The 27520-nt window shown below is 35.6% G+C and overlaps 1 protein-coding gene across 1 annotated transcript in view; it reads right to left on the reverse strand.

The window, feature by feature from the left end:
- Nucleotides 1-27520, reverse strand: part of GRM5 (glutamate metabotropic receptor 5) — a 456665-nt gene that overhangs the window by 286000 nt on the left and 143145 nt on the right. Inside the window, exon 2 of the mRNA XM_046684592.1 lies at nt 6293-6542. Within this exon, the coding sequence (XP_046540548.1) occupies nt 6293-6542 (250 nt within the window). The remainder of the gene's footprint in view (nt 1-6292; nt 6543-27520) is intronic.

Below are 27520 nucleotides of genomic sequence, written 5' to 3' on the forward strand. Positions count from 1 at the left end.
AGACTTCCTCTCTTTTAATCCTACACACCCATGTCTTCTGTTAATAAATCTAAATTTTTCAGATGATTCACTCATTTTTATTTTGCAGCCCTTTATACCTCTTTTGAGCTCCAGACTCACATATTCTCCAGCTTTATTGGCTATTTTTGTATTTGAAATGCACATTAACTCAACTTATCCAAAACTAAACTCATGACCTGCTCTCTACCTCATAGCTGATTCTTTTCCAATTGTCTTCATCTCAGTAAAGGTACCATTGTTCGTCTTGTTATATAACATAAGAATCTAGGAGTCAACCTTGACATCTTTCCCATACTCCTCCACAATATCCAATACATCAGCAGCACCTACAGACTTTTTTTCAACTTATGGAGTTGTACATAATTTACAAAGGTTGCACATATTTAATGTATACATTTTGATGCATTTGGACATGTGCATATACTTCTGATACCATCACCACAAACAAGGTAATAAGCATATTTTAATTAGCAAGTAGCTCTTGATCTGCCACCTTTTTGTCATTTACACTGCATTAGTCCATGAAAATAGCATTTTTGTTAGGGATACTGGTTGCCCTGTATCCACCTTACCTCTTCAAATTCATAATCCATACACCAGAGTTATCTTTTGGAAAATCATACATATCATATTTTTACCCCCACAAAAAAAGACCTTCTCCAAAATACTACAAGGCTGAAAATATTGCTTCCTAGGCTCCTTGCCAAACTTCTTCACACATGCTCCCCTTACTTTCTGTGCTCAACCCACATGGTTCAGAGAGTTTTGCATATGGTCTAAGCCAAGTGCATCCAACAAGTGGCTGTTTATAGACTGAACATTATGCAGTTAGTCCTGTCTTCCCAATTCAAATGTAGATAAGCAGTAAAACAACTCCAGGCAAAGTGGGACATAGTTTGACTGGCTTTATTTGCATTATGAATACATAACAAAAATCCCACCAATTTTCAAGGCATTTTACTAAGTTTATTTACTTTTCAAAGAATAACCTAAAAATAACAAAAACAAAAATAAAGCAAAATTAAACTGAGCTTATCAGTTTAAGTGCAGAAAGTGTAAAAACATTCATGTTGCTAAAAGACTTCTTTTTGTGATACTTAAAATGGCCAGCAGGGTAAGAAGCTGGTGTGAGCTTGTCTCATCTTTTAACCTCTTTGAGTCTCAATTTCTCTCCTATAAAATGGGGATATTATTAACAAACTCAAAAGCATCTAAAACTTGACATATCCAATATTGCTTAAGGCATTAAATTTCTCTCTCTCTCTCCTCATATCTCCTCTCCTCCCTGCTCCCTTCTTCCCCTTCCCACTCTCTTTCCCTCTCTCCTTACCTCCTGGAGCATAACAGGAACTCAGTGAAAATAACTTTCTTTCATATTACAATTAAGTGACACTGCATGGCCCAGTAGAGGACAAGTATACTTGTTTTCAAAAAGATTTAATTTGGAATAAATGCTCTGGTGATATGCAAGGATAAAGACTAATATCAACCTCTGGGTAATAGCTACTGTCGTGGTTTTAGTAGAACAATTGTTTGTAATTTTATTCACAAAGATATTTATTACAGTGAGCTCTTGTCCTTTCTATTTTGAAAAATATTGATGTGGAGTGACCTTCTACTAAGAAAAACTGGCTATAATCCTCAAATCCAGTCATGGACCGCATAACAATTATTCAGTCAAAGACAGACGACATAAACAATGGCGATCCCATAACATTAGTTATGTAGTAGCATTATATAATAACATTAGTTGTGTAGTAGGTTATATCATAGATTTGTGTAAATACTCTAGGGGAGGAAAAGATTTCCCTCTACCCTTCTAGGTTTTCCTGGCTGGTTTAAGAATTAAATTGACCTGAGAGATTAACAGGAGAAAAACAAACAATACGTTTAATAACACAGATACATGGGAGAAACCCAGGAAAACCAAGTAACTTGCAAAAATGGCTTATGCCTTCACCTTAAATATCATCCTCAGCTAAAGAGAAAAGAACATGTTGGGTGTAGGGAGGATCAGAGGCTTCAAAGAGAAGGTAGGCAATTCACAGGACAGTGAAAGGAGTAAACATTTGGAAAATAAATGTTTGGCCACACAGAAACAGAAGAACACAGGGGAGGCCCAACAAACAGACTCTTCTAGGTTCCTCCCTGTCTATCACCTAGTTCATGTTATGCTAAGGTGATAGCTTGCTTCCTGAGACAGGTTTTTTTAATCTGAATTCTATTAGGCAGTTAAGGGGAGGTAACAAGAAAAACTTTTGGAAGCTTTTTGTTTCTTAAAAATAATCAGCCTAAAATAATTGCCATGTTAAAGAGATACATTTTGGGGTGGCAAATTTTGTTCCCCTTCAGTACACTTCTATTATGTTTGCACAATGATGAAATAGTCTAAAGATGCATTTCTCAGAACATATCCCCATCATTAAGTGACGTATGACTGTAGTTTTGAAATTTAAGTACATTTCCTATTGTGGCCTGTAACAGTCATCATATTGAAGGACAGAGATTCTTAATTCAAATAGATAAATAGTTTTGGTTAATCATAGATGAGATAAAACAATCTTTAAATAGTTAATTTGCTAAAAATTGGTCCTTTTTTCCAAGTTCATATTCAGGTTTATAACTCGTAAATAATATACCTCAAGTAATATTTTCCCAGGTTAAGAACTAAAACACTGTATCCATTCTAGAAAAATAAGCCCCTTTAGAAATGTCATTACTGTTCAGATTATTGATTCCATCCTGCTGTCAGGGCCAACGTGTTTAGCAAAATTATTTCAGGGACCTGGACAGTACATTATTATTGGCAATGAGACAGCAGATTGCCCAGAGCTCAAATGAGAAGACCCAGTGGCCAGGTCTATATCACTCTTAACAGGCTACTGATGTGCAGGACAGATGGTGAGACATGTTGACGGATGAGGGTGTCTCAGCAGCAGAGTTATCTTAGTCCTGCCAAACATTTTAGTTGAATGACCTATTAAACAAGGTTGTCCCAAGGCAGCTGCAAAGAATTATAAGTAACTACAGCTGTTAAATGTGGAATCCCCTAGGAAGTTCTGAATATAGATTTTTTTCTCATAACTTTGACTTCTGGTTTCTAAGAACCATCCATCCAAGTGTGAGTTGGGGGTGAAGAGAGGAAGGAGAATATAGAGAGAGTGGGAGAAAATATGCAAACAAAATAGTCTGAAAATACTAAGAGTAGTTATAGGGGTAATTGAATAGGAGCTTTTAGGAGGGGACATTAATAAAAATGCTAACTTAAGTTTGAATTATCTGGGATACTTTCTGTACACACCCAGGATCTATGAAGAACTGGGGTTTGCTATCAGATTATAACTTCTCTCCTGTTTCTATTCTACAAGAGACAGGCTAGTAGAGAAAAGCACTGGATTATGAGTCTTGGTCATTGGGCTCTTGTGCGACCTTGACCACGTTCTCCAAACTTTGGGGTCTCAGTTTCCTCACTTGTAAATTGCAAGTGAGTAGACGTTCTAAATTCTCTCTTACAACTATTAAATTTGGCTTTTCTGCTCACATCCCTAGACCTCCACTTTTATGAACAGGATTTCTTCCAGCTTACTGAGAAGCAGTAGAACACAGTCCTAATTTCTCAGTCTCTAGAGTTACACAGACTTATTTTGAATTTTGCCCTCATCACATGCATCCATATAGCCATCTTCATGTCATTGTTACTCAATATTCACTGAATCTTGGAGTCCTTGTCTATAAAATGGAGATGATCATAGTACTCAATATGCAAGTTGTTCTTAGATTTATTTTTTTCATACCTCTTATTACAACTTCTATATAGCTTATCATTTGTGAGGTCCACAAGGTCCATAAGGCTGGTGATTAATGTCTGTTTTATTCACTGATGTATCTCAAGCATCTTAAAATATAGTAGCCACTCAATATTTGACAAATGAATAATTAAATGAAACAATGCATATAAAGTACTTGGTGTAGTAATGGGCACACAGCATTTGATAAATGATCTTATAAATGGTCCTGACAAATGGTTGTATTAATGCCCACAGTGCCATTTCACTATGAAGAAGCAGGAATGGAAAAAGTAGGGATATTTCAAAGAGAAGCTGAGGGGGATTGAGGACCATATTGTCGTTTCCAAATATTTGAAAAGTATCACGTTACTTCCAAAGAAAAGAATATGATCTAAGAGGTGGAAACTATAGGGAGACATTTTGAAAATTCAGAGTCAGGAAAACTTTTCTAACAAAATAGTTCAAAGATGAAATGAACCAGTGCTTATGTGAATGTTGAATTATTATTAACCAATTAACGAAGGGATTCAGAAACCTCACAAACGGTTAAAAATCTATTATTCTATGAATTAAATGATTTGGAGACAACTTAGAAATAGCATATACCAAATAAATCTTAAAATATACAAAATACTGAATTTTGGCCTTGTGGTGCTGCTGGTAATAAAAATACAGATAGAAAATGACAAATATAGTAAACACCAATCTATTTTCCTTGTGTACATATGATCAAAAAACATTTACTTGTTGACAAATCATATGACTGAAAAACAAATGCTGATAATTTGTCTTATAAATGTTGGCAAAGCATCAGATAGGAACTACAGAACCCCTTATCTCCTATCAGAAAAACAGGACTGTTTAAAGCCAGCTTCTTTCTTTCCCATTGTGTTAGCCCAGGTAGTAACGCTGAACTTTGCCATTTAAGAATATTGGCAGTGGGAATGTTCCTGGGTTTTATGAAACCAGCCAGTGCATCACTCTCGCCAACTAGGGACGATTTTAGACAAAATGTATGACATCAGTGAAAAAGGAATATCACTCAATATCATTTTTATGAAGGATAGTTGGCCTCATACTAAAATAGTCCCATCAATCTATTGCCATCAGATCAGACAGAAAAGAATTAGGGACATAAAGTGGCTGTCATAAAATGTAGCCAAGCACGAGCTAAGTCTGATCACAGAAGGTCAGTTAAGCATTTGGAAAATAAAGGAAGCGTGTTTTCTTTAATGAGCCATCAAAAGTTAATAACAAGTGAGTTGGCTTTCTATTTTGGACAGTACTATTGAGAAAGATGCAGTGGTTCTAAAAGTTTTCTCTACTCTTTAAAATGGCTGCTTATTGAGACAAGATAGGGGATAACAACTTTTTAAAGGTATGGAATGGTGAACTGCATTCACATGTTCAAACTATGGTGTCACCTTACTGATTGTGATGGTTAATTTTATGTGACAACTTGACTGGGTCATGAGGTACCCAGACATTTGGCCAAAGATTATTCTGGATGTGTCTATGAGGGTGTTTCTGGATGAGATTAACATTTGTATCTATAGACTGAGGAATGCAGATTGCTCTCCCTAATGTGAGTGGTCCTCATGCAATCAGTTGAAGACCTGAATAGAACAAAAAGGCTGAGTGAGAGGGACCTCTTCCTACATGACGGCATGAGTTGGGACAATGGTCTTTTCTGGCCTTCAGACTTGAACTGAAACATTGGCTCTTCTTGGGTCCCAGGCCTGCCAGCTTTCAGACCAGAATTATACCATTGCTTCTCCTGGGTCTCTCTCTCTCTATATATTTATATATACCCACACACTCCTGTTTCTATTTCTCTGGAGAACCCCGACTAATACACGGATTCAACAGCATCAGCAAGGAATGAGCTGAGTTGTGCCAATCAAATGGATTATCCATATAATTAAAGTCAATCCTTGTAGAAGTCAATCTTTTAGAAACTTGTCAGGTAACAATGTGGGTGATCAGGTAATGTAATATCACTTTTGCAATATAAAATAATAAGGCAATTTTCCAAGGCTTTTAAAAATTAGTTTTAAAAGCCATTCCTCACTTTCAAACTCCAAATCCTATGATTCTATACTATAAAGCAAACTTCTGTAGCCATTCTCAAAATCAATTTCAAAAGCAAGAGCAAAAAGTTTAAAATGTTTTTATTTCCCAAGGGAATTAAGCAAGTATTTAAGAACCCATCCCATTTCCTTACAGTCACTTTTTTGTCTGAGGACTTAATGACTCATCATTTTCATGTGTTGATTCCTGTTATCGTCATTAATCAGCACGTGGCCGTATCTACTTATTTTCCATGATTATCTCTGGGCTCTGGTGTTTTATGATATCTAAGCTCTACCTCCACTACACAGATTAAGATTCCAAAGCATCTGTCCTTCTGTGCCAAAAGATGCCCTTGGATGCTGCCAAATTCCCGGCATGACCTCCGTGTGAATTTTCTCATTGTCACTCACCTGCCCAGAAGCAGAAATTCTCCTGCCAGACCCAGGCGCCTCATGGCCATCAGCAGACCTCTCACCGTCATGCCCTCACAGAAGCAAGCCACCACCCTGGCCTTGGGCAAGTGACTCCTGAGCTTCTTCAGCAGCTTATCGAAGCTCTGCTCCCCCGCATTGCTGTAGATTTTATAAGAGTGAGCGATGCAAATCCCTTCCTTGGCTGACATATCTTTGAAAGCTTCCATCCCACTTTCGCCATAGTTGCCTGTGTAAAAACATAGATAAGCAGAGAGGTAGTGAAATGAGAGTGGTGGATTCACTGGGAGCAATTAGAATGCAGAAGTGCTGGCAGCATGAAGGTCACTTGATAGTGTTGGACTCGGAACCAAATACCTGAATGAGTTTTTGCTCTTTCACTGACTTGCTCATTTTGGGCAATTTACAACGGAGCTATATTATACACATATGCATTGAACTTGTAAAGAATTCCACAGAGAGAGAGAGAATTACATAAAAAGTACAAGTAATTCAGCTCCCTCCTTGGCTCAAAGAAGCTCATATTCCAGTGTAAGATGATAGAAGACATTTATCTGCTGTTTTTTCATTCTATCTCACTTGCCTTTGTTTCTCATTATAGGATCATCTCACTCTGATTCAGGTTTTTCTGTTTGAAGACACAGAACATATGTATAACTCATATACCTTACACAGTATAGATGTCATATAAATATCTTATAGCGTATTATATCTTATATAGAATATTATGTATATTATATTTCATCAGTAATCATGAGAATTTATGGTTTCATCCCAACTGAAAAATCCAAATCCTTGACTGAGATTTTAGTCTTGTAACAGATAAATGTATAAACTTAGATAAATACTTAAATTTCATTCTTTACAACCATTAGGAAGTCAGTGATATGGAGGAATAATTCCAAAGTCCTTTGCAAAATCTGGGGGTAGGGACTGATGCTGGTCTTTTTAAAATTAACGAGGATCAATGTTGACAATCAACTATATGCTGGGAAGTGTACCAAGATCTTTATACACAATCTCATTTAACTCTCACAGTAATATACTGAGGTATGCATTATGGCCTCTAGTCTACAGATAAGAAAACAGATGAGGCAGTCAGTTTACACTTGCCCAGAGTTACATACCCAGTCAGCCGAAGACTGCACTCCATTTACAGATCTAAGAGTGCAGATTCCACTCCCTCTACATTTCTTTGGCTGACTTTTAGAATACTCAGGAGCCCAAATATGTCTGCATTTCTCTTTCCCATTTAAAGGTCATGATGCTTCAATTTTAGATATTTTTGGAGCCTTTTAAGGCTCTGTAAATCATCCAATGCTCATTTTCTGAGTTTTCAAAAGATTAGGTAGGTGAAGGGGATTGATTTGAAGAACACAGGAGACTAGTACAAGACAAGCAAGCTGCGGGACATACAAGGAGGTAACTGGCCTAACAGTCAACTAGACCTGGGAATTGGAATAGTATCAGGAGGAGTAGATCTCCAATGAATAAGTGGATACAAGACATTCAATTGCATAGGTTTCATTATATGAATATAATAGAGATAACACAAATAACTATATCTGTATAACATTTTGAATTTTGGAAAGTCACTTCATATATATTCGCTGACTGCTCCTTACCCCAACTCTGTGATAAAGGTATATTACCTTCTCACAGCTGATAAAACTGAAGTTCACATTTAGCAAGGAGGTGGCGGAGTCTCGGTTTGAACACCCATCTGCTCACTCCTGGCCCTGCCTGTGCTCTGCTATAGCACGGAGGCTTTGCTGCAATTGAGATCCTCAGACTTGGAGGGTGGAGATTTGTCTAGTTTTCTCTTCATGAACAAACTGTAAAGGGCAAAGCAGAGCAGGCCAGCTTGAGTCCCAGCCAAAAACACCGTGGGCCAGCTGCATCTTTCCTTCTTCTCCAGAATTAAAACAACAAGAAGCCTCTACCATGATGGCAGGTGGGCAATGCAGTTATTTTGCAATTAACAAGGTTTAAAGGGCTCTCTCTGAATTAAAAAGTGTGCCAAGGGGCCTAAATTACTAGTTTTATACTAATCTGAGTAATCTGATTTATTTTTAGCCAACTCTATTTTTCAACCTACTCTCTTGCACTTAATACTTTGATTAATGCTGATACATTTGCATAAATAATTTGAAATTAGGTACACAGTGATTGTGATGGCAATAATGGAAATTCTCGATACATTCACAGTTAAAGAAACAAACAAAAATCTGACAAATTCATCATCTTTAGCGCCTCTCCTAACAACTTTGTTTTAACATTGCTTTTGTTTACACAATAAGTTACACAGAAGCAGCTTTTAATATGGGGAGAACTTCCTTATTAGAGATCTGGGTTCAAATTTAGTTTGGATACTCTCTCTAAATCTCAGCTTTCTCACCTAAGAATCAGAGGTAACACTGCTTAATATATGGGTATTTTGTATATTATATTTAACATATGCAAAATATCTGATAGGTACCCTGAACCCAATTAATTGCACCTATTGGGATTATAAAGAATGTTCTAGGCATACTTAAGCTGCTATCTACTGGAACATCTAAAACAAATAATGAAGCAAATGGCATTGAAAATAAACATCAGACAAAAGAATAAGCCTAAACTAGCAGCAGCAAATACAATTTTCTCAGAGCAAAGTCCAAACAGTACTCTTTAAAATTAAAATAGGAAACAGTTTTAATATATGTGTGACATAAAAATTCTGCAGAATAATAATTTTGACTTAATAAAAGAAACACATTGTAAACAGGGAATTAAAAATGGCAATGTGTATTCCAAATATCCCCCCAAAATTGGGAAGCCTGAAGTGTTGAGATTTTCAGTAGCTGACATAAAAACTGTATTCTGGAATTATACATTTAAAAATAAAGGAGAAACTACAAAAAAAGTTCATAGGCTTCTCAAAGACAATGAAATAGATTTCAAGCAATGTATAGAAAGAGGTAAAAGCTGAGGAAGCAAAGATTTATTTTTTCAACAGAGAAACAAAAGTGCTCGAGAAAGGAAGATAGGGTGTCAAATATGAAACTAACATGTGACTTCATTTTAATTGACTGGTGGAAGTAAGAAGGAATCCATCAGATAGTCTTCTTCAAGCAGCAGAGGGTTTGTGATTTGAAATTACAAGAAAGTGTAATTATAGCCCAACTTGACTCTTACTCTTAGCTCACACTATTTTTAGTTATAATGATGTAAATGTTAATTATTGATTGCCAACTTTAAGAATCCATATATATACAGAGTGGAAAACATTACACAATACAATATATCTTTATGAACCTTTACAATGAAAGTTAAAGAGAAAGACTGTAGGTTGAGAGGTGGAAGCAGGGAGAGCTAATGGGAAGGGAAAGAGAATTAAAATCCCTCGCTCACCGTTTGGTAGTCAAGATGTACAGAAAACAAAAGAGAGATGATCAAGGGAATCATTTCAAGCTACAAAAAGTAAATGAGGACTAATCTAATAATATAACTATATTAAGAAGAAATGAGAAGATACATGAGTTAAGAGATAATGTCTACTGTCCATAAATTAAAAAGTAGACATTTAAAAAAAAGAAAATATGTAGTCATGCTAGTTAGAGATGTGGAGGTGAAAACCAGGAAAAATCCAAAAAGCCTAAAATGCTCTTTTTACTTTAAGCCCTTCTACATTATTTAATTTTAAAAAACATGAAAAAACAAGTTTGATGAAAAAAATTTAAATAATATTCTTAAAAGTTATTGAAATTGGAGAGCAGATGCATAAAATTTTAAATAAAATGCCAAGAGAACATCACTGAATAAAGAAATTCAGCATGCTGATACTGAGGATAAAATTTTTCTAAAATTTCCTTGAAACAAATCTAAAAAAAGTAAATATTAACTTATAACTTTTAGATTACTTCCTATGTTTCCAGTGAGATATACCCACATGCAATTATTGTTATACTCTTCCTATTATGAAAATAACTTAGGAATTTGTAGGTAGCTAATTTTGTAAATAGCATAGGGAAAAACTAATTAGAATCAAATTTTATTTCAAATGATTACTTAGCATTTTGTTTTGGTTCCAGGTTTCTATCACATCAGTTGGATTTGGCCACATTATTTTCCAAAGCTGTTTAATTTGTACATGTTCTTTTTTCCATTTCAACCACAGAATGGGGGCCTACTGCATGCAAATGTAAAATAGGACCAGGGTTATTCTTTTTCTTATAACTTGAAAAAGCAATTCTGAAGCCCATGGTAGAATGCTTAATTCACATTTATTCTAAGAATAGGTGCTTTTAAGATCACGTGAGTCATCTTTAGTATACCAGAAGACTTTAGAACAGAAGTGGTTTCCACAAGATGTCACATATCAAAACAAAAACAGAAAAGTCCAGTTAATGCTCCTTCCTCTCGTCGAATGACCTCCTACTTAGTGATCCTTCAATATCAAGTTCAAGAAATTCCTCCGCAAAGTCTTGCCTAACCTTCCTATGTACCCCTTCCTTTGTGCCTCATTACAATAGAAAATTGTCTTCACTTGTCTCTGCTCCTACAAGACTGCATATCGCTTCAGGATACGTTATTCACTTTTGTATTCTTAATTCCTCACAGGGGCCTGGAAGATAACTAGCACAAGTTGAATAAAACAATAAATGAATGAATGAGCAGTACAAAGTAATCAATACCTATGAGGAATTTGCCAGATGAAAATAATTATCCAATTGATTATAGATCTAAAATCAGAATTGCAACATTTTTGTCTAGAATGTATTGCTTTAATGAACGATTACATAATATTCCACTTACAACTTGAAGAACAGAGTTGTGTAATGGTCAAAACATCTGGATTTTTTCCTAAGGACTTCAGTATTCTCCTGGATAATAACAGATTCCAATATTTCAGCCTCAATTACTTTTTAAAGCTGGTTGCCTTCATTAGTACTGTTTGACCTGGATTGTGTCAGCCGGAACCTGGAAGTATCTGCCTCCATTTGGGCCTACAAAGTACACATTGAAAACAAGACTTCTAAAGAATAACTTTAAATCTTTCTTCCAACCTGAGAAACATAATTCATTTTAACTTTATATTTAAAGGCACTGAACAATCCTTTAGTATGTAATGTGTAACCATAGATAACTGCTATTTTCAGGTCGTGCAAATTCACTGTTAGTAACTACTGTGCCAGTGTGGCTTAAACCCACGTTTGGATAAACATAGTAAAGTATGGAAACATAGAGAGGATATATCTAGTAAGTGAGATATTTTTCTAGCAAAATATCCATTGGAGATACGGTGCAAATTTGTAAACCTTACATTTGTCTGGGAAAATGATGATGAGAATAAAAATAAAATTAATGGAGTCATACAAAAAAAGGTACAAATTTTCTTTCTTCTGACATTCTTTTCCTTTTTTCTATTGTACTCCTACTTCTTACCCCACAATCAGACCTACATTATTCCTTGCACAGAAGCTTATGTGGTAACATAAACTTTTATCATTTCTTATGTTTCTTTTTTTCAAACCATACTAACCATTATTTTTTGGGTCTTATCTCTTAGTATGCCCTTCCATCCATACCTTAGGTACCCCACATGCTCCCAACTTATCTACTTTTATTCATGTTATTCTTTCTACCTGGAATACTCTTCCCCCATTTCTCCCTGTTGAATTCTTACCCATTCTTTCTGGTCCAATTCCATTGCTCAGACTGTAAACTTATTTAGGATGTAGACCACGTCTTCTCCATAATGCCACCCAGCGAATGACAGAACTGACCTACTCCACCATGCTTTCCAAGGATCTCCTTTCAGGGATAGTGTAACCTAGATATTCCTTCAATGGATATCAATTACTTAATTAATTATGTTCAAGTGTAATACTGGGCACAGGGTAGAATCTAGATATTTACACATTTTAGCCTATTGATTTATTTTATAATCATGAAAAGTATAATTTTTGTTACTTATAATTGCTAGAAAAGTTTATCATTATGGTTCCTTCACCTTTATGACAAGGCTGATCATACTAATGATTCATTTGATGTTGAGAACTTCATTAAAAATGCAATCCAGGATATTAACATCTTCCTATAATGTGTTTCATCATGGAATTAGACTCACTTTAACATGGATATTGTGTATTCTATATTATGTTCACATATTTATATGTTACATGTTATATATATTTATTTATTATATTTTGGATATATTTCTACATCCTACTTTCCAAAACTGTAAGCCTTTAAAGGGTAGTAAATGCACTTATTTAACTACATAGCATCACATAATAGGCACTCAGGGATTTCTCGAACAGAAAAGGTGGTACAGAAATATAGGTAAAGAGTAAAATTTGGGAAGAGTAAATTTATTTGTTCAAATACAATCATCAAGTGGATGCTAAAAAAATGTAAGAACTACTCTTTCAAAAAGTATTCACTTTAGGAAATATCAATGCACTTTAAAGAAAAGTACTGAACTTGGCCTTCCACATTGGAATGTTTTTTTCCTTTTAGTTGGCTCAAATTATCTCTTGCCAAAAAGGAAATGAAGATTCTCAATATAAACAGTAATTTAAAAACACCTTCCAAATGGCGTTTACTACTAATATCCTGTTGTTATTATAAACAAGGTATTATATTGACAACTTTTAGTGAAGGAAAATGCTGCCATTTTTCATAGAAGTTACTGCCTGGCATGATACCATCCCCCCAAAATATGTCTGGGCAGGATAAATCAATCAGTATCTAATTACCACTTCCCGTCCTTTCGTGGGGTCATAAATATTCATCAATGGATCTCAACCAAAACTGCCCATATTGAGTGGGCTGTGTCTTAGTTAAGCTGGTGGTTAGCTAAAACAGGCAGGAGGGGCAAAGCCAGAGAGAGAAATTTTATTACTATCTCTTTTATAAATACGTTTCTCTCTTTTTAAATGTCTTTTTCCCATTACAGTCATACGTGCCAGTATAGCAATTTCAAACTCTACATTGCACGCACTTGTTTATATTTGCCTCCTGCTACTAGACATAAAGTTCTTCAAGGTAGATATTTCTATACTCAAAACACAAAGAACACATATACATATTTTTGTTGAATGGAGAGAAAGAAGGAAGTTAAGTGGCCCAAGGAATATTCCTAAACACAGTCATAGAAGTCAGATCTAGGTGTTTGAGATGCTAGACATATGATTAATGGAAAAATTTTAGAACTAAAGGACTGGAGCAAAAACTTATCATCATCTATCATGTACTCTCATCAAGATTCCATGAATTATTATGAATGCTTTTGCTGTGAAAACCTTGGCTAAGAAACAGCTTTCCAAGTTTTGGTGAATTATTTCAAATCTTACCCTGGAGTCTTTCCATGACGTGACCCATGCAGCACAACATTCAGTGTAAGGTAGGACATTATTGGATCTCATCCAGAGTGTTTTATTACTGGAGGTACTAGAAGGATCTCATTTAGCAAATTCACTTTAGACATTACTCTAGTCATGGATTATGTAAGCATCATTTGAGCAATACACTAATAATGAATTCAGCAGGAAAAAAATAGCTAGTATACCAAAATTTAGTAACTTGGAATTTGAACTATATGTATAAAATATTAGTTATGGAGATACTAAACAGGGCTATTGGATGGTGTTAGAATAGTATGTGCCAAGTTTGCTGAGTGGTATACTATGTTGGTGAATTTCTTTTCTGGTTGCCAGGAATGGGGCTAGAAAAGGAAGTTTCATCTCAAAATTAAAGGTACAACTTGACTATAAAAATTCCTCCATGGTAGAGGAAATGAAAAAAAATCAATGAAATAAGAATATATGAGAGTTATAATATTACTGTCATACCTGTCAAGTACAACAAATCTGAGTGCCATCTTTGGTTCCATACCATAGGTAACCGAGCCTTGGAAACAAAAGTTGTGGCTACTCCCTCCAGGAAATCTAGTTCATACAGTTGAGTGTAACTAACTGAGTTAGACAAAAACTGAAAGCGAACCAAATTTAGAGAAAAAAGATCAACTTTTAGAATTTATTTTCAAATTTCTGTGAAATATCTAAGTAGAAATGCCAAATATAAAGTTGAATAAAGACATTCTGGCTCAGAGAAGTCTAAATTGGAACTATTTGGGATCATCATCAACAGTAATGGATGAAAGTGTAGGCTGTAAAGAGAACAGAGCTATTATACCCTAAAGAATTCAAATATTTATATATTAATTGAGAAGGAAAAGCTGACAAAGACAATGGAGAAGAAGAAACCAAGAAAATGTATCATTATGGAAACCAAGATAACAAAGTGCTTTCATTTTTCTTTTATACAATAACTGTGTGAATATTAAAGTAAGATGCATAGTGAAAAAATCCATTGATCTTGGCAACATAGCAGAAGCCATACAGGAGCAGGCTGTGTGTGAAAGGGAATAACACAGTGAAGACAATATACCTACACAACTTTTTTGAGACACTTGGCAGTGAAGAAGAGCAAAGAGGGATAGTGATAATTGGAAGAAAATGTAGAAATCAAAGGAGAGGTTTTGTCCGCTTATTTTTAGGTAGGACTACCTTAGGGAAGGTGCTTAGCCCAGAACATGGGGCACAGTAAGCACTCAATACATGAGAGTTTTTATCATCATCATCATCACCACCACCTACCTTTATCTAGATCCTGTGGAATTAACTGGCAAAAGATTAATAACAATATCTACCAAGAACTGCACTAGTCACTTCAAATAATAATAATAATAATGTTATTATTAATTTAAACCAGTCAATCTTGAGGAAGTGATTATTTCCTACATTTATAAATAAAGTGTTTATCCCAAGTCAATTTCCCAAATAATTGACAGCAAGTGAGCAGAAGAGCTGGAATTGCAATCTTCATCTGTCAAATTTCAAAGCCCATGTTCTTTTCCTCCAGTAGATTATTACCCTTAGAGCACTAAGTGAGAATTGTTCAATTTAGTTGTGTGGTTCTTCCAAAGGCACTTACCCACCATTAAATGTTTCATTTGGAGCCAATTCCAGATACTACTGAATTGAATTCATCTCAGCAAATATATTATTTAACAAATAAGTTTTTCACTTAATTACCAGAAATATTATAGACGTACATGATTCAGCATTAATTGATCCAATCCACATCATTGCTGAGAATTGGTGTTCAAATCTCAAAGACTTCCTGCAAAATACGCAATGCTCACTTTCAGTTTTTCTATGGACAAAGGCTTGTAAAATAACAGGGACCTTTTGGAAACAGACACATTGTATCATCTATTATTAGTTACTTAATTAAATCTTTGCTGGAGAGGAAGGAAGGACTTCAGAGGGACAGAGGAAAGAGAAAAATTGATTTTGATATTACAAATTCTGTAGTATTTTAGTTATTACCTTGTTAAGATATCTTAAATTGAGATTTGCACAATGAAAAAAATCATTTTATTCATCGTCTCAAAAATAACGGAGTTTTTGATTTGTTTATTTTTCTGGCTATTCTTCCCAGAGGACAATAAAAAGTTGAGACAAAAGCTTGACCCAGATTCCCATTCTAACCCTCCAGAATTCAGCTTCCTTCTGCTTTCTTTGTAAGCTGTCAACTTCACAGCTGAAGCTGGCAGTGCAAGTCTCATTAAGAGTGATTCCATTTCCACAGAAAGGACAAAAGTCTATATGGAACTGTATGTCAATAGGTTGGATGGGATGGTGAGTTATTCACTGTGCCTGTTTTAGCTCTCTAGTCACCTCTGATCCTTGATTCTAACTGGATCTAATGACAACCCCAGAAATTCTCCCATCACCAGCTGAAGGCAGAAAACCCTCTGTAGCACAGCCAAAGCTGTTCAAACTTGACAGCTTTTGCTGAAAGGAAGTAACTTCTTTGACAGCAACTCCTTGGCCTGCCACCACCTTCTCTGGTTTAGATCTGCACTATCTGGGTTCTGTGGCTGCTAGATTCCCTCCAGAAGGACTCAGTAACTCCCACAGTACTGAAATGAGGGACTCAGTTTGGAACTATCTATCGGGACCATCATTTACTGCAGGATTCAGAAATGAGCAGAAAGAACTGAAATGTAGTGCAATGGTTGTGCTGTTGTCAAATTTTGAGGTTCATTCAGGAGTGGGTCAGCTGTGCTATGTTCCAGGATTATGACCTTCATGACCATCATCTGTAGTTTAGACTGGTGCTGTGCAATATGGTAGCCATTGGCCACATGTGGCTTTGAGCATTTGACATGTGGCTAATTCAAATTGAGATATTATGTCAGCGTAAAACAAAAATCAGTTTCAAAGACTGAGTATGAAAAAAAGAAGGTAAAATATCCCATTAATATTTTATAATATTGCTTACATGTTGAAATGATAAAATTTCAGATGTATTGGGTTAAATAAAATGTAATGTATTCTTAAAATTAATTTCACTGTTTCTTTTTACCCGTTCTTAAAATTACACACATGGCTAGTGTTTTGTCTTTGTGAGAGAGTACTGAATTATACATACAAAAAGATTTATATTCTATACATCTCAGGGTAGAAGCTAAACTTCTTAGGACACGTTATGACATCTAACATCCTTCTCCAGCCTCACTACTTGCCTTTTCTTTAGTTATATAGCACATGCTTCAGCCATACCAAAGAATATATAGATCACCAAATACACCATGCTTTTCCACTTCTCTAAATTTCACATGAACACCCTTTTCCTGAGATATTCTTCTGTTTAGCTAATTCCTACTCTTACTTCAAGATTCAGCAGAAAGTGACAGAATTTTCTAACTTTCCAGTTCTAAATAGATATCTCCTACTGTGTTCTCATCATCCACCCCCACTCCAATGTCACAGGATTTGTCATGTTTTATTGTAATTATTTGTTTGACTTCCTAAGAGACTGTGAACTAATCAGCAAAAGGGGTTACATCCTAATTACTCTTTTTTCTTCAGAGCCTCAGTGGCCTAAGTAGTTGTTGAATAAATGCATTTTAGAAAATGAGTGTTGACTTTCTTCCCTAGTTTTATTGAGACATAATTGACATATAACACTTGTGTAAATTTGAGATATAAATGTGATGATTTGATATACATATATATTGTGAAGTGAATACCACCATAAGGTTAGTTAACACATCCATCACCTCACAGTTACCTTTTTGGGTTTTTTTGGTGAGAATGTTTAAGATCTACTCTGTTAGCAACTTTCAAGTATACAATACACACTTTCAAATATTGTTAACTATAGTCACTGTGCTGTATATTAGATCCTCAGAACTTATTCATCTTATAATAGGAAGTTTGTACTCTTTGACCAACATCTCCCCATTTCCTCCCCACTCCAGGTCCTGGCCACCACCATTTTTACTCCCTGTTTCTATGAGTTTGGCTTTTTCAGATTCCATGCATAAGTGAGATTGTACAGTATTTGTTCTTCTCTGCTTGACATATTTCACTTAGCATAATGCCTTCGAGGTTCATTGACTTTTCATTAATAAATTATTATTGAGCATCTACTATGAACAGCTGTGCAAAGCAGCTCTGGTATTGAAGATACTCTGTGTTCATTGTGATCCAAAAGGGCTGAGCTGGACTAAGACAAGATCTACGGTTAAGTGCAGCACACCTTAGTAACTTGTGCCTTGGATAGAGCAAGGAGATAGCGTTTGATGAAAGTGGAACCAAATAAGTCGTATGTCAGAACATTGCTCACCAATTAATGATACAAGTGACTTCTTTACTGAAACAGAAAATAGTTTCAAATATTGGAAGAATATTTCTTTACATATTGTGCTATTCACAATATGATGGCTACAGACCTGACACACTTTTAAATATAATCTGAATTGTTAACCTTTTCTCCATCACTTTTTCCAGTCTAGATGATAAAAATTAAGGCCTGATTTTCAGTGCAGCAGTTTCCATGGTGTCAATATTCCTGCCATGACCAATTTCAAGCTACCAATGTGACGTCATTGAGCACGGACTTGGAAGGAGCTGCACAGTAGCACAACAGTATATAGTATATTGACCATATAGATACTATAGCTGCAAAGAGTCTAGTAAACAGTAAACTGTGGCCAAATAAATAGAAATAATTTATTTTTAATTAGAATTCATTTTACTTTAAAAACAATTTATTTAATTATACATTTATATAATTTAATTTTTAATAATGCTGTGCTTAACAACATGTTATTAAAAATTAAACAATTCCTTGTGCATACCTCTGTGACCTGCTGCCAGCACAACACTGGACCAATAAAATCTGCTAAGATTCTGCTGGGCAATGGTGTCTGTCCTATTTTCAGTAACTCCAGGACTTTGAAAGGGTCACTGGGGTTACAGTGGCTGTAATAGAGTCTCCCTTTGTAAAAAGATCCAATACGGTAAAGGTGAAAGTTCAGTATTAGAAAGAGGAAGATCACACCATTTCTGATTGGGTGTGTCAGGAGGACGTCTGCTCATGAAGTAGAATTTAAGTTGGGTCTTGCAGAAGGAGTGGATTTTGGCAATCAGGAGATGGTATTCCCGATGGAGCAAACAGAATGAGCACAGGCAGGTTGAAGAGGGTAAGAGTGGTGAAGATCCAGTCTTCCCATCACAGAGGCTACAAGAAGGGAGGACCAGAAGCAAGCTAGAATCACAATGCGCAGGCCCTAAATTGATAGATAAAGAGGCAAACAGAAGGGGTTTGAGAGGGCAGGTGACGTTATCAGAACTGCACTAAGAAAGAGTACACTAGCAATGAGACAAGAGAGTGGAGTGGTGGTCCAGAGAGAAACAACAGAATATCGTAATTACAAAGTTTAGAAGTAATGAGGGACTAAATGAGGATGCTGACAATGGAAACAAAGACATGACAGCATGCAAGGCCTCTTTCCAATATAACTTGGAGGGGTTGGTTGGTGTTCATGTGGACTACGAAGTGATTGATGGTCTTTGTAATTACGCTATGTGGTCCTTTAAGAAAAAACACTGACAAATTCTTACTTCATGTTAGATTTGATAAGAGAAGAAGCAGGAAGCTTAGGAGGTTAATGCACGTCCAGGTGAGAAATGATGGTAACCTGACAGTGGCGGCAGTGGACATAATATCCGATATCAGCCTATGTTTTCAGTTCTTGTCGTGTTCCCAGAGTACCATGTGCCCTTGTTATGGGCTGAATTGTGTGTCCCCAAAATTCATGTATTGAAATCCTAACCCCTAGTACCTCAGAATGTGACTATATTTGGAGATAGGACCTTTGAAGAGGTAATTGAGGTAAAATGAAGTCCTGTGGGTGGTCCCAAATCCAATATGATTGGTGTCCTTATAAGAGGAGATAGGACAGAGACATGCACAAAAGGAAGACCACGTGAGGACACAGGGAGAAGATGGCCACCACAAGCCAAGGAGGAAGGTCTTAAGAAGAAACTATCCCTCCTACCATACTGATCTTAGACTTCCAGCCTCCAGAACTGCGAAGAAATAAATTTCTGTTGTTTAAGCCACTCATTTTCTGGTTCTTTGTTACGGCTGCCCTAGCAGACTGACACAGCCCTCTGCAGCTGACCACCACTTCCAGTTACAAAAGGCACCCAAATCCTAAGGCAAGCTAAAAATGAATATAATTTTGTTGTCAGAGGCATCATGATATTTGGAAAGGACATTGGCCTTTGCAATACGTGGACTGAGTTTGATTCTTGTATATCTGCCATTTCCTAGATACATGAGCTTAGACAAGTTATTTAAATGTCTCTGTGATTCAGTTTCAGTTACAATCACATAAGATATGGTAGGACACCCACCAGCCCAATGTCTGGCACAAAACCGATACTCACAAAAGTTAGTTCCTGTCTTAGCTCTCTCAGAGTTTTTTTTTTCCTAATAGTCACAAAACAGGTCTTAAGAAAATGGCTCTAATAAAAACAACAACAACAAGCAAACATATAGATACAGAGATCAGATTGGTGGTTACGAGAGGGGAAGGGGGGAGGCAGGAGGGTGAAAGAGGTGACTGGGTACATGTGTGGTGATGAATGGTTTCTGGGTGGTGAAGATGATGTAGTCCACACAGAAATAGCAATATAATGACGTACACCTGAAATTTATACACTGTCATAAACCAAGGTTAAAATAAAGCAAACCTATCAAAAGTCAAAAAAAAGAGACAATTTCTCTAAAGGTAGGCTCACTTGAATTAATCAAACCTGGGTTCACATCCTGGCTCTGTCACTTACTAATTTCAGTGTTTGAGCAAGTTACTTAAGCTCTCTTGGCCTTTGTCTCCTCATTTATAAAATTCTCATAAAGTGGTTATGATTACATGTGATTTTGCATACGAAATGCTTAGAGTCAAGTCTGGCACATAAGAAAGGGTCAACAAGTATTCCTTTTATTAATCATACATAGCTTTATAAGTTATTTTTCTATAAGTACTTTTTCTTAGATGCTAGTGTTTTGCCATCACTGTCTACGATCAGCTCCTCTTAATAGAAACTCTCCCTATGTTGTTGCCTCTGTTCTCGATGCTTCAGCTAACATCCCCAGTTCCCAACCTGTATCTCTGCTTAGCTGCCTGGCAAATGTAAATTCAACTATTGGTGAGCATTCTTCCGAGAGATGTAAAACTGAAGCTGCTCATTAGATATGGTGGTGCACTGAGCGTTCAACAGTGTTGCTACAAAGTAACAAAATTTCAGTGTTTCTTAAAAACATGATCCCAATCCCTGTTGCCTATGTAGGTACCTCACAAAGCAAATTAGAACAGACATAACCTCCGTCATCGGGGAACTTAATAGCTAAAGCATCTTGATTGGATTCACCCAGTGTTTTAATAAAATCACTCATGGTCCAATTCTCTTGTCCTCATTTTGCTGCTGATGAAGTCTCACGATAATACCAAAGTGTTGGCTTTTTTCACTCTGTTGCACTAATGTCTGCTCTTCTCCCCACACTCTAATCCTTTAATCATACCTTTGGGATACGAGAGTGTAGTAAACCATTTGGGATTACCTGACACACAGGAATAGCAAGTTATTCTCTGATGCATATAGAGGCTGCCAGTATGGCTTATTCTTCCCAGGCCTCCAGGGGGCCCTTCTGGCTGAGAGAAATCCCTGAAATGGGAGTCAAATCTATTCCTAACTTTGTCTTGAAAAAGCGAGACAATTTTAGAAATAACCCTAGGATTCAGGACTATGTTGGGTCATGAGCTCACAGAATTGTAGGCCAGTTATGAAAAAGGAAATGACCATGGTCATGCTCTAAGTATACTAAGAACTCATTCTTGTTGATACAAACGTGGTGTCTGCCCAGCTTCCAAGAAGTGTCTCAGCGCCATGTCTGTGCATAGTCCCTTTTCCCCTACCTCTCTGTTTAGTTGAGATGAAGAGATCATCCACTTTATACTTGCAGCTCTTCAGCCCCCTGGCCTCAGTGATTGGCCTAAAGGGGTGAGATGTTACCTAAACTGGTCATCAAGACTTTTGCTTGAATTTCTCAAACTCAAGCTACTGTAGGGAATCTCTTTATTCTCTGAAAAATCTCTTCATTCTCTGCAAAAATGTGAGCCAAGAGTAGTCAACAGCCATGGTTCTAGTCTCATGAAGAAGTGAAAAGAGAGAATGATGCCTCTATGAAAGAGAGGAATTAAGAGTGGGGAGAGTGAATCTGTCAGCATTGGGCTCCTGATTGGACTTGTTAGCTTACTATATCCCTGACCTTATGATTACACAAATAAATAAATGCCCTTTTCCGCTTAAGCTAGCTTGATTTTAATTTCTATCACTTACAATGATAGAGTTCTGACTAAGATACAGTAATAAATGAATCCATGGTTAGCTTTAGTTAAATCACAAAGGAAGGGTAGAAAAAATAATTACTTTAGTAGAGGAGAGAGAATTCCAGATATGGGACAACCGTTTATCTGGGGTTGAGGGAAGGGATAATGGATATAAATATGTTTGTGGTTGTCATCAGATTTTTCTGAATCACAGGGTCCATGTGGGTAGCAATGGGAGAAAGTACTAAAATACAGAGAGGTTTCAAAGCCAGGCAGAAAGTTTCAATCTAATACAGCAGAAAATAAAACCATTTTATGTTTCAAGCAGGAAAATTGAATAATGAAAATAGTATTTAAAAAATATTTTTCTGGAATTGGTTTGTAGCAATGATTGAAGGCAAGAATGGAGTGAGATATTTTTTTGAGAAGTTATTGAAGGAATCCAATTGTGAGAAGACAAGCGCCTGAAATAGGATACAGGTAGCAGAAATGGAGAAAAAAGAGTTAACCATAAAGGCACTTCTAAGAACTTAGTGTGAAAATTAACAGAGAAACCTCATTTAAAGTGAAGTTATGAGGCCAGAAGGGGGGTGCCCAAGCACTACCACTCAAGGTCAATACAGGAAGGATTGTCAATTACAGACCCCCAACAAGAAGGATCCTCCACAGAAAGAACAGTCAATCACAGGCTTCAGCAGGAAAAATATGCATTGCGTCTCCTGGAGGAAATCGACTACCCCAGGACCTAAGCCAATGAGAACTTGTCATCACCCTGAACTCTTGCTTTCCTCCAATAGACTTTCCTTCAAAACAATTCCTCCCAACTTCCTCCTTTTTCTCTAGAAAATAGCATTCCTCTCCTTTGCTTGCTGGATTTGCCTACCATCTGCTATAGCATGCAGATCCCAAGTTGCAATTCTTTGGCTAGTCTAGAATAAACTCGTTTTGTTGGTAAAAAAAAAAAACAAAAAACTGGCTACTTTATTTTTAAGGTCAACAGAAGAAAACAGTGTTTGGTATTACATGGAGCAGTGGAGCGCTGACCAGACTTTAGAGTGCAAAAGGTAACATGAGAAATAGGAGGTATTGATAGTATGTACAGACGGCCAATTCTAGTATACAGAAGAGAAAGGAAGGAGGCAACCAACCTAAGTCAGGGAAGTCGACATTAGCAAGAAAGGCACTGGCACATTAAGGAAGATTTCATTTGTGTGATATTTCCACTCTTCAGCGTAATATAAAATGCTATTTACTGAAAAAGAATTTACAGATATTAAACCAATGGCTATAATTTTAAACTAAATGACTTCGCCTGCATTTTATTGGCAGTTAAATATATTATAACTCCATAATAACCATGGGAGAATGAGTTAGAGATTATTATGCACAATATATAGTAAAGAAACTGAAGTTCAGAAGACTTCAGTAACTTGCTAAAGCTCACAAAACTAATAAATGTTAGGAATAGAAATTAGGCTTCTGGTATTTATCAAGTGCTCTTTCCATTATATCATCCAGAAATGTATAAATCTAATTAGCGCTTTGCTATTAGAAAAACCTACATTTTCATTTAGAAGAAAAATGAGAAGGACAGAAAGGAAGAAATTAACATTATTTAGCATTGTCAGGGTATTCCTGGAAATATTTGTGAGACTAATGAGAGCTACATGTTCCAGAAGATATTATATTATCATATATGCAAAGAATAATGAGAAAAAAATTAATAGCCAAGAAAAAAAGTATGTCAAGATACAGGAAACAATGCACAAACACAATGTGATGAGATAAATTCAATCATCCAAGAATTATAATACAGAGAAATAATGGAAATAAGGTATAATTTAAAATTTATATTTTATTGAAGTGAGTCCTCTAAAAGATAAATTCACAATAATTTAAGGTGAAGTAGCAATTTTTTCTCCTTCAAGACCTCTATATTTTAAATGGGAGCTCTTTTAGAATAGATGGAAATAATTTCATATGTTAATTATATTCTGAATATTAATGAAAGCAAAATACATCATGTAAAATATTTTAAGCTAATCAGATCTATCTTTGTAGGAAAAGGCATGCTATTGCAGTGCTTTAATCCTAAACACTCCCATTAAATGACAATAAACTGAAGGATAAACAGATAAAAAATTAAACAGTAAATATGAGCATTTACATTAGAAGGCCCTGGGCACTGAGAGGCATATACAGAAGGTTGAAACAGTCCATGCCTTTGAGAAGTATACAACACAGTAAAAAAGAAAAGAAGAAATGCTCACTTAAAAGCGGAAATAACAATTTGATATATAGTATAATAAAGTGCAGCAGACTGGAATTTGGAATTCAAAGTTTAAACAGCAGCGGGTGTTTACAGTAGCACCCTACATCAATTAAATCCTTAGATATAAAGCATATCCAAACAAAATAGTGCAGGATCTGTGTACTGAAAACTACAAAACATGGATGAAATAAATCAGTAAGATCTAAACAAATGGAGAGATACATATGTTCATGAATTGGAAAACTCACTACTGTTAAGATGTCATTTTTCCCAAACTTTATCCATAGACTCAATACAATTCTCATAAAAATTCCAACAGAAGTTTTTTTGTAAATAGTGACAAGTTCATAAAATTAATATGGAAAGGCAAAGGACCTGGAATAGACGAAAATTGAAAAAGAACAAATGCGGAGCATTCACTCTGCCTGATATCAAGGCTATAAAGTTATACTGATCCACCAATATTGGTGAAATAGGCACACAGATCAATGGAATAGAAAGGCGAGTCTAGAAATAGACCCAAAGACATACAGAAAATTGGTGTTTGACTTAGTTGCAAAGGCAATTTAAAGGAGAAAGGATGGTCTTTTCGACAAATTGTGCTGGAACATCCGTATCTAAAGAAATGGACCTCTACACAAACATTATACTTTATTAAAAATTAACTTAAATGAGTAATAGATGTAAATATAAAACCTAAAACTATAAGTATTCTTAAAGAAAACAAGAGAGTGTGTTTGTGACCTGGAGTAGAAAAATAATTCTTAGATATCATACCAAGACGTGATTCATAAAATTAAAACAACATTGATATATTGGACTTCATCCAAATGAAACACCTTTGCTCTGTGAAAGATACTCTCAGAATTTAAAGACAAGCCACAGGCCAGAAGAAAGTATTTGCTAATCACAAATCTGACAAAGGACTTGTACTGAAATATGAAAAGTACTCTCAAGACTCAACAATAAGAAAACAAACAATTCAACCAAAAACACTAGGCAAAATAATTTAACTTATAATTCACCAAAGGAGGTATGTGAATGTAAATTGGCACATTAAAAGATGCTCAACATCATTAGCCATTAGAGGAATGCAAATTAAAAATAATGAGATAATTTCACGCAAATATTAGAAAGGTTAAGTAAAACAAAATAATAAGAAGTGGTGACAAAAATGTGAAGCTACAAGAAGTCTTATACCTTGCTGGCGGGAATACAAAATGAAATGATATAGCCACTGTGGAAAGAGGATTGGGAGTTTATCATTAAGAAACATACCATATGACCCAGCAACCCCACTCTATTTATCCAAGATAAATGACAATTTACGTTCATAGAAAACTGATGCAATGTTTATTTACATCAGGTATATACAATTGCCAAATTTGGAACTAGCACAAATATTCTTCAGCATGTGAATGGATTCACAAACTGTGATTCAACCACACAGTGGAATATCAAGCACCAATAAAAAGGAAAAAACTATGAATACATGTAGTGACTTGGATGACTCTCACATGTATTATTCTCAGTGAAATACATCAGACTCAAAAGGCTTCATACTATATAATTCCATTTATGACTTTCTGGAAAAGGTAAAACTATCAGGATAGAAATCAGATCAGTGGTTGTGAGGGACTGTGGAAGAGGTTGGTCACAAATCACACGAGGTAATTTTTGGGGGTGATGAAACTTTTCTGTATTTTGATTTCAGTGATGGAAATTTGCACATTTGTCAAAACTCATAAAGGGTGATTTAATCAAAAAGAGTGAACTTTATGGGATACAAGTTTAGAAGCCAGTATGGGACAAGGAGTACAATGTAAAATGCAAATAAAGTATGAAGTGAAGGAAATTTTCCCATAAGTATTTAACAGGGACTGATTCTCTAAATATAAGCACAATAAAAAAGGTAATGAATAGAATAGATTTAAATAGATCAAAATGCAAAAAATTTCTATGTTAAAAATAACATAGACTGGGAGAAAGTATGTGAGTAATTATAAATCAGACAAAAGACTTGTATCCAGAATATAGAAAGTACTCTCAAAACAAACAATAAGAAAACAAATAAATCAATATTTTAAATAGGCAAAAATTTTGAATAGATATCATAAAAGGGTTTAAGTTAAACTTAGAAATAGACTATTAATTCATAAGAAAAAATTTGGCTGTACCAGTAGAAAAGCGAACAGTAAGAATAAATTTCAAAAGATGAATTAAGGATAATAAGTAGGGGACTGGCCTGCCGGTATAGAGGTTAAGTCTGCGTGCTCTGCTTTGGCAGCCCAGGGTTCACCAGTTTGGATCCTGGGCACAGACCTACATGCCACTCATCAAGCCATGCTGTGGCAGCAACCCAAATAGAAGAACTAGAAGGAATTACAACTAGGATATACAACTATGTACTGGGGAGAAAAAAAGGGCCAATCTTCCTCACCAAAAAAAAAAAAATCCCAAAACACCCACAACTACATTGTCCTTGAAAGAAGTAAAAAAAGAGTAATAAGTAAATGTAAGAAAAATGCAGTTTCACTGAATATCTAACAAATATAAAGTTAAAGCAATAGTAAAACACATGTTTTTCCTTTTCAAACTGGTCAAGACTTTTCCTTAATCAATTTGGAAATATTTTTCAAGATTCTTAATATTTTTTATATCTCTGTCCTAGTAATCCCACTTCAAAAGTTGCTATTTGCTTCATCTGTATTTATATGTATGTCATTGATTTCTTTTCCTAAACCAGCATCCAGCTAGTTTGCTTCTTTCTCATGGCTGAATAATATTCCATAACATATATATATATATATATATATACACACACACATATATATATATATATATATGTGTATCCTACATCTTTATCCATTCATCTGTTAATGGGCACTTAAGTTGTTTCCATATCTCGGCTACTGTGAATAATGCTGCAATGAAAATTAGAGTGCATATATTTCTTCAATATCTTGTGTTCATTTCTTTTGGGTATATACCCAGAAGTAGAATTGCTGGATCCTATGGTAGTTCTATTTTTAATTTTTCTAGGACCGTCCATACTGTTTTCCATAGTGGTTGCACAATTTTACATTCCCATCAACAGTGTATGAGGGTTCCGTTTTCACCTCATCCTCACCAACGCTTTTTCTCTCTTGTCATCTCAAGTAGAACATGCTTTCTTAAGGAATGGATCTAATCT

Source organism: Equus quagga, chromosome 14, assembly GCF_021613505.1.
Source record: "Equus quagga isolate Etosha38 chromosome 14, UCLA_HA_Equagga_1.0, whole genome shotgun sequence".
Lineage (NCBI taxonomy): Eukaryota > Metazoa > Chordata > Mammalia > Perissodactyla > Equidae > Equus > Equus quagga.